This window comes from Marmota marmota, unplaced genomic scaffold, assembly GCF_001458135.2.
Source record: "Marmota marmota marmota unplaced genomic scaffold, marMar, whole genome shotgun sequence".
NCBI lineage: Eukaryota > Metazoa > Chordata > Mammalia > Rodentia > Sciuridae > Marmota > Marmota marmota.
Window position 1 is genome coordinate 13330688 of NW_026000205.1, and position 13614 is coordinate 13344301.

General features: G+C 42.4%; 1 protein-coding gene across 2 annotated transcripts in view; it reads right to left on the reverse strand.

Annotated features, from left to right (window-relative positions):
• Gpatch1 (G-patch domain containing 1) overlaps positions 1-10050 on the reverse strand; it is a 44778-nt gene extending 34728 nt beyond the window's left edge. For both annotated transcript variants that reach the window (XM_015496927.2, XM_048790975.1), the window contains exons 1-3: positions 9804-10050; positions 1992-2126; positions 607-692 (exon numbers count right to left, since the gene is read on the reverse strand). In XM_015496927.2, coding sequence (XP_015352413.1) covers positions 607-692; positions 1992-2126; positions 9804-10023 — 441 coding nt within the window. In that variant the 5' untranslated portion in view covers positions 10024-10050. The remainder of the gene's footprint in view (positions 1-606; positions 693-1991; positions 2127-9803) is intronic.
• Positions 10051-13614: the final 3564 nt, after the last annotated feature.

Here is a 13614-nt window from a genome sequence, read left to right on the forward strand (position 1 = left end):
AAAAAAAAAAAAAGAGGTCGTACCTTTTAAAAAAAAAATTTTATACATATATATATAAATTTATATTTATATGTAATTATATATTATTTATATATAATTTTATGTATTTTATGTAATATATAAATAAATATAAATATATAAATATATATATATATATATTTCAAAGGTCAGTGTGAAGGAGCAAACTTAGCGTCACAGCCAGCAAGCACTTTAAGTGCCTATGTGCCAGGCCTTGAGTCCTTTTGCATTTTCTGGAGCAGATGCCGTGGCTGCCTATCCAACATCCATTGCCCCTTTCCTCTTTCCTTGTTAGAGCTCTGAGGTTGTCCAGGCCACCAAGCACTTTAGGAGTGGTGTGCCCAGTATGGGGGAGGGCATAGTTAATGAATAGGGGTTCCTATCTTATCTAAGGCAGTCATTTTGGTCCTGTTTTCCTTACCAGGGACAGCTTTAGGAATGGGCATGTAAAACAACTGAACTAAGCCGATAAAGCCTTACAAACAAAGAGGAAATCAGACATTGGACTTTCTGGAGAGAGGGATGGTATGACAACCAACCACACACATCCCATCTCTGAACCAGCACTAAAAAGTTTTGCGCACCCACCTCTTCATCCATAAAATCTTCAGGACCAAGAACAGATTTGTCTGCTCTATTCTGTCGTGAAGATATGAAAGTAGAGGGTGTCCATCCTGGGGGAAAAAAAAGAGTTTAGACTTTTATGATCCTACATAATATTTTGGTTTATAGCTACATAATTAAGTAACATACAGAAACTTGAAACTCACAATAACTATAAACTTTCAGTTACTGCCCATCACACTGCTTATATAGACATAATTACTCAAACAAACTCAAATAAAGTTTTTATTAATCCTTAGAGCCCCTGTTGTCAAATCTTAGTGAATTCAGTGAGGTCTCCCTTTAAGAATTAGAAACAAAAGAAATAAATTTCTGCTAGGCATGGTGGCCCACACCTGTAATCCCAGCATCAGCAACTTAGCAAGACCCTGTCTCAAAATAAAAACTTAAAAGAACTGAGGTCCATCCCTAGCACTACACACACACACACAAAAAAAAAACTGAGGATGTGGTTCAGTGGTAGAGCATCCCTGGGTTCAAATTCCAGTACCACAAAAAAAGAAAAGAAACAATATGGGGTTGGGGGTGTAGTTCAGTGGTAGAGTACCTGTTCAGTATGAGCAAGGCCCTAGGTTTTATCCATAGTACTCAAAAGAAAAACAAAAACAAAATAACAACAAAAAACACACATACATTATTTTAAATAATATGTAATGTTTTATACTATATAATGTGAAATTTTCAATTGATTTTTTTTCTCTAGGGTGAGAGCAAGTAGTAACCAATCATGCTGAGGTCCCTAGTGTTAGCAGAGCCACTGGTGATTCCCCAGATAGTTCTAAAGCAAGGCTGACTCCTTAACCTCCCTGACCCTATGGCCTCATCTATTAAACACCTATGACACCTGTCCTCCTTAGTCACTGAGTCAGGTGAGACAATCAATGATTAACTCAGTGAATCCTGGTGAGGGTACTTTGTACATGGCACACACAGTATGAAACAAAGTCATTATTATGATTTAATCATCTGGTTAGAATGTATCCATTTTTCTCCAAAGTGGAAAAAAACTCTTTTCAAGGAACACAGGAGGGAGAGGGGTAGGTAAAAGGGGAGATCCTGAATTGAAATCGAATTCCATACTTGTATGAGTTTGTCGTGATTAACCCAATTACTATGTATAACTATAAAGTTATAATAAAAAATTAAAAAAACAACATAAATCTTTCATCTTCAGGTTGCAGTCAACAGACAACATGCAAGTCAACAAGCATTTGAAGAATACAAAAGACTACAGTGTATACACCAAAATATTTAAAGAAGAACTTTTCTTTAAAAGGCAGGAGAGGGAAATCAGGATACTTCAATCATTTGCTTTAGCAATGGAATAGCTGTGAGTGGAAAGATCATACCTTCTTTTGAGCCAACAGTGTTGAAATACCCGGCAGAGAACCCTCCACTAAAGGCTCCATGGAATCGTTTATATCTTCCTTTTTCATCTCTGACAGTCTGATCCTGTAGAGGAATTGGCTTCTTTGGTCTTTCACCTGAAGGGGAAAAAAAAAAAAAAAATGTGTTTTGAATGAAAAGAAGAAAATGGTGAGTTAGAATTCAGGGAAAATATCATAAAATGTCATTTTTTTTTTTTTTTTTTTTTTTTTTTTCAAGTACCAGGGATTGAACTCAGGGGCAGTAGACCATTGAGCACCATCCCCAGCCCTATTTTGAATTTTATTTAGAGACAAGGTCTCACTGAGTTGCTTAGTGCCTTGCTTTTGCTGAGGCTGGCTTTGAACTGGTGATCCTCCTGCCTCAGCTCCAGAGCCTCTGGGGAAAATGTCATTTCTTTCTATTTTTTTTTAATATATATATATTTTTTAGTTGTAGATGATCACAATATCTTTATTTTTATTTATTTATTTTTATGTGGTAATGAGGATCGAACCCAGGGCCTCGTGCATGCAAGGCAAGCGCTCTACCACTGAGCTACAACCCCAGCCCTCTTTTTATTTTTTTTAATTAATTTTTTAGTTGTAATTGGACACAATACCTTTATTTTATTTATTTTTACATGGTGTTGAGAATCGAACCTGGGGCCTTGCACCTGCTAGGCAATTGCTCTACCTCTAAGCCACAACCTCAGCCCAAAATGTCATTTCTTAAACAACAATCTTTAATTCTTGCAACTTCAAATATAACTATTTAAATTAAGCTGCTCTTTCTAGAATTTACTAGCTTATAGGGTCCAAAAAAATATATTTTATCAAGTTTATTTTAGAAATATTGTATCAAAAATGCCCTGCTTTTCCTATTGAATTTCATTACAAAAAAAATTATGGGCTGAGGATATAGCTCAATTGGTAGAGTGCTTGCCTCACATGCACAAGGCCCTGGGTTCAATCCCCAACACCAAAAAAAAAAAAAAAAAAATTATTAGGGAGGGTTCAAACAGCTGGAAGAGAAACCTCCTGGCAATGAAGAAGGCAATATGCTGCAGTGACACATTATTTGTTGAGGTTGGCCTTGAAATTTTGATTCTCATACTTCAGTTGTTTCCTCCTGCTGAGTAGCTGGGATCAGGTGTGCACCATCACGGCTGGCTCTGTTTTCCCCAAGTCTTAGGGTTCCCTTAATTTCTGTGAATCTCTTTATTCCAGAGTTACTATTCTTTAAACTCATTCCTTTCTCAACTTTGTCAAAAAGAGCTGGGTTGTTACCTCACTCAAGCAAAAGACATTTAATACACTTTAGCCTAGGCTAAAAATTCTTTCGATTTATGGTTTCAAGTATATGTCAAAAATTCCTGCCTAATTTTATTGACTCTAATTAAAATTGCAGAATTCTGAATTTATTTAAACAGAACAGAAAATAGGTTCAGTGGTTAATTAAGGGAAAGGGATTGAGAGTCACAGCACTGTGCACTTTAAAGCCAACTCCACCTTTACTGGTACTAAACTTCCGTTAATTTAGCCTCTCTGTGCCTCAATCTCCTCATCTATAAAAGAGAAATGACATTAATAGCAATAGCTCTTTCATAGAATGTGCAAATTAAATAATGCTTGCCTATAAAGTTCTCAGCAAGAAGAGTAGCACATACATGCCAGGCATGGTGGTGTACACCTGTAATCCCAGCAGCTCAGGAGGCTGAGGCAGGACCATTGCAGGTTCAAAACCAGCCTTAGCAATTAGTGAGCCTGTAAGCAACTTAGTGAGACCCTGTCTCAAAATAAAACATAAAAAGGGCTGGGGATGTAGTTCAGTAGTTAAACACCCTTGAGTTCAATCCCTAGTACCAAAAAAAAAAAAAAAAGTAGCATACAATAAATACTTTAAAATTACTAGCTGCTATTGCTATTATTATCATTATTACATACAATGTATAAGATGTGTTGAGGAGCACATGGACCGCTGTTAACTATAATACTTAAGTCAGCTCCTACTTTAGTTCCCACATTTTTCTTTTTCTTTTTTCTTTTTCTGAGATGTGGTCTTACTATGTTACCCAGACCGGTTTGAACTCATGGGCTCTCCACTCAGCCTAAGTACTGGAGACTATAGGTATGTGCTACCAAGCCCAGCTGCTCCTATTTTTGGAACAAATAGTAGAAGACAAAAAATAAAGGAGCTTCCAGCTTCATAGTCTTAAAATCTTATCTGTGGCTTATGAAAGTCCAGGTCATTCCTGGAGTATAACCTTACAGCACGGCAAACAGGAGCTCAGGTTTGAAAATCAGGAGATCTGAGTTCAAATCCCCCTATCCCACTATTTGTTAGTATTATGGTCTTGAGCAAATTACTTAATCTCTCTAAACCTCAGCCTCCAAGACTATAAAATGAAGGTAACAATGGATCCCATCTTTGTAAAATGATAATAAGGATTAAGTATGCAGACAGATGAGCATAGTGTCTAACCATAGTGATGCTCAGTTAATATCAGCTAAAATGTCTTCTCTCTTTTTTTTTTTACTCTAAAGAACCAAATTACAGCTTGGGCCCCCTAATCCAAGATGCTCAATCATTTCTTAGAAATGCAGTATACACTTCATTACCACATGTGCAACTGGCATGATTGTTGGCTAAGTTGGAACTTCTCAACATCAGCACTACTGACAGTTTGTGCTAAATGATAATTATTGTGGGGAGATATCCTGGGCACTTTAGGATGTTTAGCAGCATCCTTGGACTACAACACCAGATGCCAGTAGCAGCTCCCCCTACCCCAACCCCAATAACTGTAACAACCAAAACATGCCTACAGACATTGCTAATTTTTTTGCTGCTGTTGTATGATACCAGGGATTGAACCCAGGGATGCTTAATCACTGAGTCACATCCCCAGCTACTTTTGTTTGTTTTTTGATTTGGGGGTTTTTTTGGGGAGCAGGTACTGGGGATTTAATTCTGGGGCACTCGACCACTGAGCCACATCCCCAGCCCTATTTTGTATTTTATTTAGAGACAGGGTCTCACTGAGTTGCTTAGCACCTTGCCTTTGCTGAGGCTGGCTTTGAACTTGTGATCCTCCTGCCTCAGCTTCCAGAGCTGCTGGGATTACAGGCATGAGCCACCTGGCCCTAGAGGTTTTTGTATTTTACCTTGAAACAGGGTCTCACTAAGTTCCTAAAGCCTCACTAAATTGCTGAAGTTGGCTTTGAATTCACAATCCTCCTGCCTCGGCCTCCCAAGCTGCTGGGATCACAGGCTTGCGCTACTGCACCCAGCTCAGACGTTGCTAATTGATCCCAGCTAAGAATACTTGGGCTAAGGTAAGGGCAGGTCCTTCCAGGCCTAGGTACTATTCTTGCTCTGCTCTCCTGTTCTTGATCTGGAAGGGAAGATACAATCTGCAGACAACTAAGTGGGACCTGTAGCAACAAATGATGAGGGTCAACCAGTGTGGCCAACTAGGTGCCATAGGACTCCTGAGAAGGCGCCACTTCTAGAAACAGAGATGGGAAAACTCCAGAAGGGAGGTGGCATTTTAGCTACACCCTGTCATATTACTGCTAATAATAACAATGAATTCCTTCCATATCAGATATGAGAAATCATTTCATTTATTATACAATGATAAGGACACTGATTAAGTTACTGCCCTGGAGTCCACACTTAATAAGCACAAAGCTGAACCATATTTTAACTCTGTCTCCAGGCCAGGGATACCACCCACACCGTCCCTTACTTATTCCTGGACAGAAGTTTACTGGAGGCCTTTCATTAAGCATCTTGGTTCTAGACCATGGAGTAGAAAACTAAACACAGAGACTAACATAAGAGACCTGCATGTTTCTGTGTTTCTGACAACATGAAGGGCCATATCAGCCACCCTTAGGAATGAAAAGAATTTTTTTTTTCCAGAACTGGGGATTGAATCCAGGGTCTCTTACACATGCTACATAAACACTCTACCACTGAGCTACATGCTGAGCCCTTTTTAAATTTTATTTTGAGACAGGATCTCACTAAGTACCCAGATTGACCTGGAACTTGTGATCCTCTGGCCTCAGTCTCCAGAATAGCTGGAATAACAGGTGTGAACCACCATGCTTGACATGAGCAGAATTTTGAAAGCTGCAGATAAAGATACGATTCCCAACAGAAGCATTGACACCCATCAGCGAAGAGGTATAACAAGGCAATGTTGAGCTGTGGGTGCAGCTTGTTAGATATCTTGAGAAAGCAGTCCAATTGGACTAGAGAAGGGGGAAGAAGTATAAGACAGAACCAGAAAGGCAGACAGTGTGGAGGATCTTGAATATGATGCTGTAAAGTGTATGGTATGTGCTGTGGGTGATGGAAGTCACAGGTAGTTTTAAGGATAAGAGTCACAGCATCAAGGAGGAAAACAGAATGTGTTTGGAGATATAGGAGGTACAGAATGAGTTGGAGATGAGAATTAATTCTGGAACCAAGTGAAAATATCTTGGGAAAGAATAGGTAAGTACTAGTACCCATTTCCTTTCATGTTGGTCACCATCACTAAGTTCCCTGGCTAACTCTTAACAAAAGTCAGGACCAGTGACTTTAATTAAGGTGTGGAGTCCCTCCTCTATCAATGTTTGTCTAACCTGTCACTAAAACTTCAAAGGCAGAGTAAAAGTGATTGTTATAGTGTTATATATTGTAAAATATAGTCAGAGTGCATTTAAACTTCAAAGTGTTTGGAAAACAATGAACGGGATGTAGCTCAGTGGAATGTGTGCTTAGCATACAGGAGGCCCTTGATTCAATCCCCAGCACGAAAAAAAGAAAAAAGAAAGGAAGCAGGAAAACAATGATCAATCCTCAAAAAAATTTAATACTAAGAAATTAAAGGATGTTTCTAGACCAGACCAAAAAAATCTACAAATTACATATCCTTTCCTTCCACTTCGAATGCATGATTAGTAAGCTTCATTTCAAATTTTTTGTCCATCATCAAAACAAGAACTAGAGCCAGGCACAGTAGGTAACACTCATATAATCCGGGCTACTTGGGAGGCTGAGGCAGAAGGATCCCAAGTTTGAGGCTGGCAACATAGTGAGATAGAATAAAAGGGATGGGGCTTGATGTGGTGATGAATGCCTATCATCCCAGATACTTGAGAGGTTAAAGGCTAGTCTGGGCAACAGAGAGAGAACCTGTCTCAAAATAAAAAATAAAAAGGGCTGTGGATGTAGCTCAGTAGTAGAGACCCTGGATCTAATACTGAAAGAGGAGAAAGAGAAGAAATAGAAAAATAAAGGTCAAATAGTTGATGATGTAACAAGATGTCACTTGACAAGGAAATAGCCGTGAGACCAGAAATACAGAAATGACGGGAACAGATGTTTAACATGGCTGTAGTAACTTCACACATGCATGCTTAGCCCTTGTCTTCTTGCATAGCTAAGTTCTAACCAGTCTTTACAGGACCCCTATTCTGCCTCCTGAGGCTTTCTGGTTGTTTTGTACAGGAATATTTCTCATCTATATCACATTTTTTAGAACTTGCAAAAATTTATGATTTTATTCTTTGTGGGAGACCAACCTTACATGTGACTGAGTCACACTCCCCGGCTGGGTGCTGAGGTGCTCAGTCGCAGGAATGTGGCAGAGCTTTCTCCACCCTTCTTGGGTTTGAGGGTCGGTGTCTCATGCTTGGGTGTGTCTTGCTACAGCCCCATGGGTGAAGCTATGCTCACCTGTTCCTTTGTAATATAATCCCTTGCCCTGTTTAGGGTAGAATCTTCCATGGAAGTGCCTTGTGTGTGTCCCCTTCTCTTACTGTGCCTTTGGGTGTGGCCTACCTAGGTGTCAGTCAACCTGCTGACAGTGGACATCATGAAGATAGACTCAGCCCCCAGAAACCTGACCCCTTGCATCATTTGAATAGCTTCTCCTCAATAAAAAGGGTCAGCATGTGCTCTCGCTCTCTCTCTTTCTGCGGACCCTTAAGTCAGAGGAGCCGTCACAGCGACCCCAAAGAAAAAGGTATTTGTGTCTCTTGTGTGGTTATTTTGCGCAGCCCAGTTAGCCCAGTTTAACTGGAGTGACCCCTGAGCCTTTTAGTCACGAGAATAGAAACCCAGCAATTCTTTACTAGATTTGACACTCTCCAATAAAGAATAGTCTCCAATGAAGAATAGTCAAGAATGATGGAATACCGTGATAGCCCTGTTCTACCCACTGGCTGGTCTATTTGGAGAAGAGCTCTGAAAATAGTGGTGAGACTGAATTTATCACAGAACTGGAGATATTGAGTGTGGAACAGAGATGTCTTAGAGGAAACAGAAAGGCTGTCTTCAAACATTAAGAAGCAATTAAAAAACTAGCCTTTCTCTGCCTTCTATAAGCTGAGGGCAAACTGGGCATGGTGGCACACACTGTAATCACAGTGGCTAGGGAGGCTGAGGCAGGAGGATCTCAAGTTCAAAACCAGCCTTAGCAACTTAGCAAGGCCCTAAGCAACTCAGTGAAACTCTGTCTCTTCATGAGATATAAAAAAGGACTGGGGTTGGGCGCAGTGGTGCACACCTGTAATCCCAGCAGCTCCAGAGGCTGAGACAGGAGAATTGTGAGTTCAAAACCAGCCTCAACAACAGCAAGGTGCTAAGAGAGACCCTGTCTCTGTCTCTGTCTGTCTCTCTCTCTCTCTCTTTTTTTTTTTTTTTGGTTTGTGTGGGGGAATACCAGAGATTGAGCTCAGAGGCACTCAGCCACTGAGTCACATCCCAGCCCTATTTTGAATTTTATTTAGAGACAGGGTCTCACTGAGTGGCTCAGCGCCCCCCTGTTGCTGAGGCTGGTTTTGAACTCCTGATCCTCCTGCCTCAGCCTCCCCAGCCAAGCAGAGCAGCTGGAATTATAGGTGTGCCCCCACAGGCCTAGGTCTGGCTCTGGCTCTATTTCTAATATTATTCCACCTTTGACTCAGAGAACAGTCTGGTTGAGAGTGAGAAAGAGTGAAGCAGGGAAATAGCATTTAAAAGGTCTGGAGACAATGCCTCTGTACCGTTAATCCCAGTAACTGGGGTTGGCTGAGGCAGGAGGATAACCAAGTTTGAAGCCAGCCTCAACAACTTAGTGAAGCCCTGAGCAACTGAGTGAGACCCTCAAAAAAACAAAAAATAAAAAAGGGTGGGGATGTAATTCAGTGGTAAAATGCCCCTGGGTTCAATCCCCTGTATCAAAACACGCACACACATCCCTCCCTGTTTAAAACCCTCCAATGGCTCTCTTAAATTTAATATAAATTCCCAACTCCTTACCATACCAAGATGCAGCCCCTGCCTGCACCTCTGACATCATCTTCTGCCGGTTTCTCCCTGGTGCTGTCTGTTCCACCCACACCAGCCTGCCTGTCCCTCCATCGACTAAACTGGCTGCCCCAACAGGGCCTTTGCATTTGCTGTTCCATCTGCCTGAAATGCTCCCCCTCCCCACGCCCCCAGATCTTCCCAGGGCTGGTTTCTTCCTTGGTTTCAAGTCTGAGCGCAAACGTCCCCTTCTTAGAAGAGGCTGCCTGCCGACCCCACCCCCCGCTCTCACACGAGCTGTTTCATCAGATTTGTATCCCTCATCCCTCTGGGTCTGTGTTCCCCCCAGAACGTGAGCACCCCGAGAGCGCAGCGCACGCCTCCCCAATCGCTGCGTCCCCAGTGCCCACAGCGAGTGAGCAAAGGCCCAGCACCAAGCTGCACTTTGGGGTCCCGAATCCTGGATCCCCAGCCTATTTTCTAGGTTCTGCTAATTCGGTCCGCACCTTCTTCCAGAGGCTCCAGGCCCGTCCCATAGCTGACCAGGTCCTCCTCGCTGTCACTGTCCAGCGCCGCCATCCTGCTCTCTTCCGGGCCCCGCCCCCTCGCTACGGGGGCTGAGGCGGGCCAAAACCCTTTCGCTTTTCCTCCTCCGCGAATTGGAGTGATGCTCTCGGCTAAACTAATAGGAAAAAGCCCACGCTGCCGCTCACTGCTTAGGCCCATCCGATGCAAAGCGGACCCAGGCAGGAGTTGCCTGCCATCCTAAATCTGCGACGTGCCGATCAGGAGGAGACGCCCAGAAGAAGATGGAAGCCACTCAAGTGTCCAACCACAGGGCGGGTTCTCGGTAATGTGACACCCCATACCTGTCCCCACCCCCAACTCCGGTCAGTCACCCCAGTTACCCTTCCCTGCCAGCAATCAGTGCCCTACTCAGTCCTACCCCAGCCAACATCCGGGAAAGTTCCTGTACTTCCAGATGTGTCGCTCACCCCTCTATGATTTCACTTGCTGCTGGAGTTGGGAGGAGATGCAAGATTCTGAAGTCTGTATGGTGGAGCGGGCTTGGTGGCCTTCCCCTGTAACCCCAGAGGCTGAGGAGGCTGAAGCAGGAGGATCTCGAGTCCTAAGCTAGCCTCAGCAATTTAGTGAGGCCCTGTCTCAAAATAAAAAATAAAAAAGAGTAGGGATGTGGCTCATTTAAGCACCCTGGATTCAATCCCCAGTACCAAAAACAAATGGAGGTGGATGGGAACAAACACACACACACACACACACACACACATTCTGAATTTATCACTGTTTGTTTTTAATGGACAGCATGCCTTTATTTTATTTGTTTCATTTTTATGTGGTGCAAAGGATCGAACCCACTGCCTCACACATGCTAGGCAAGTGCTCTGCCACTGAGCTGCAGCCTCAGCCCCTTATCACTGTATTTATATTTGCAGAAGTGGAGTACCCCTCCAGATCTCTAGAAGGATTCATACATCCTGGGAATCTAAGTACCCATGTAGGCAGCTGGGGACAACACTTGCTGAAAGAGAAAAATGAAGAAGAAGAAAAAAAAGATAGTGAAAGAAAAAGAGCAAAAGAGAAGAGTAAGGGCTAGGAATGTAGCCCAGTGATAGAGCATGTACTAGCATGCTTGAAACCCTGGGCTCAATCCCCAACACCAGCAAATTAAGAAAAAGAAAAAAGAGAGAAAGAAAGGAGTATGGAGAAGGAAACAGGAATAAGAAAGAAAGAAAACTAGTGGCGAAGGCCTGTAATCCCAGCGGCTCAGGAGGCTGAGGCCAGAGGAAGAAAAGTTCAAAGCCAAGGGGAATGAGAATAGGAGAGACAGTAGGATGAATCGGACATAACTTTCCTATGTTCACATATGAATATGCCACCAGTGAAACTCCGCATCATGTACAACTACAAGAATAAGATCCTAATTAGAATAAGTTATATTCGACATATGTAATAGTTTGTCAAAACACACTCTAGGGCTAGGGTTGTGGCTCAGCGGTAGAGCACTTCATAGCACATGCAGGGTGCTGGGTTTGATCCTCAGCACCACATAAAAATAAATAAATAAAAGTATTTTTGTCTAACTGCAACCTAAATATATATATATATTTTCTTTAATATATATATTGAAGAAAACCACATTCTACTGTCGTGTATATCTAAAAAGAACAAATAAAATTAAAAAAAAAAAAAAGTTCAGGCCTGGAGTTGTGGCTCAGAGGTACAGCGCTTGCCTGGCATGTATGAGGCACTGGCACCACATAAAAATAAAACAAAGGTATTGTGTCCACCTACAACTAAAAAAATGTTAAAAAAAATCAAAGTTTAAAAAAAGAAAAGTTCAAAGCTAGCTTCAGCAACTCAGGCCCTAAGCAGCTTCATGAGACCTTGTCTCAAAATAAAAAATAAAAAGGGTTAGGGATGTGACTCAATGGTTAAACCCCATGAGTTCAATCCCTGGTACCCACCCCCCAAAAAAAGAAAGAAGTAAACATCTGTCAAATGGGATGCTATTATCCCAACCCAAACTCCCTTTCACAGAAGAAAGAAATGAAGCTCAGCTAGCTAGTGAGGGGTGAGGCTGATGTAAAAACCTGACCCAGAAGGCAGAATTTCAGCATGAGGGTTATAGGGTGCTTGACTCAGAATCACTGGGATGTTGTTAAAATGTCCCCTTCCTATTCATCTTCCAGAACAACTTTTCAGGCAGTGTGACTGTTCTCTGAGCACTCCTGGCACACTCCCAGACCAAGGCCTTTCAACTCACTTGTGTCCTCTGCTAGGAAAGCTCTTCCCCTACATATCACGTGACTCACTGCCTCACCTCCTTCAGGTCTCTGTTCAAAGGTTATTTTCTCAGTGAAACTCTATCTGACCCTATTGAAAAAGCAATCCCTATTTTCTGCAGTCCCTTTCCCCTTATTCTGTATTTCCCCCACAGCATTTGTCACCTTCTAACATAATAAGTAATTTCATTGACTTTGTTATTGTATTTATTGTCTGTCTCTTTTGGAATGAACATTAGCTCCATGAGGGCATAGATTTGGGCAGGGTTTTTTTTTTCCTTGCTGTATCCTCAAATACTTAGAACATTGCTTAGCATGTAGTGAGTGATCAGTAAATACATTTTTATTCTTTTCATTTATGTATTTATTTTTGGAACCAGGAATTGAACCCAGGGGTGCTCAACCACTGAACCACATCCCTAGCCTGCAATGGTACATGCCTGCACTCCCAGCAACTCAGGAGGCAGAGGCAGGAGGATCACATGTTTGAGGGCAGTCTAGGCAATTTAGTGAGAATCTGTCTCAATATTAAAAGGGGGGATTACCGCAGACTCAGTGGTAAAGTGCCTCTGGGTTCAATCTCCAATACAAGAAGGAAGAAAGGAAGGAAGGAAAGCAAGCCAGGCTTGGTGGTACATGCCTGGAATCACAACTACTAGGGAGACTGGGGCAGGAGGGAAACCCATATATCCAGATAAAACCATGAAAGTCCATGGTTTTATTTCTAAATTATTCAAACTGAATTTTTCGTGCTGTATAGCTTACAAAGAGGCATGAAACACCCAATAAATTTATAATAGAGAATTTTACTTAGATTCCTGACAATCATGAGCATCCAGGAAAACACTAATAATCAACCCTTCTGACCCCTCATCACTGAGGTTCAGAGGACAAGGGCCCTTCCAAGTCCTTGAAGCTTCATCCTGTGCCGCAGTCTGGCTGGGCACAATTCAGGAGCCACTTGTCAAAAGAAACGAACGTTATTTTTAGAACCACACACGCCACACCACACAGCTCCTGAGGAAAAACCCTCAGAGCCCAACTGCCACCACCGGCTTCTCTCAAGCCTCTCAACCTCCCCCATTCCTCCTGCTCCTGAGGCCCAATGGCTGGGTTGCGTGGGCGGAGCCAAAAAAAAGTCCCCCAATGAGCAGCTCCGTAGTCTGAAAGGGCGGGGAAACAGCCCAATGAGCATCACCGCAGAGGAGCCAATCAGCTAGAAGTTGCTGGGCCACTGTGAGCCAATCATCAGCTGGCAGCTGGAAGTTTGCTGGGGCCCCTTCGGCTGTGGCTCTCAACAATCCTGGGAGTCTGCAGAAAAGCAACTAGATGCTTCCTCCTGGATGCTGGTTACTTACAACCCAATATTCCAGATTCTTAGAAGAGGAAAACTAGAAATATCATATTTATTTATGCAAAGCAGTAACAACCTAAGTACCACATACCCTTCTGCTATGGTTTGAATATGGTCTGTCCCCTCCCAAACTTGTGTTGAAATCTAATCTCCCTTGGG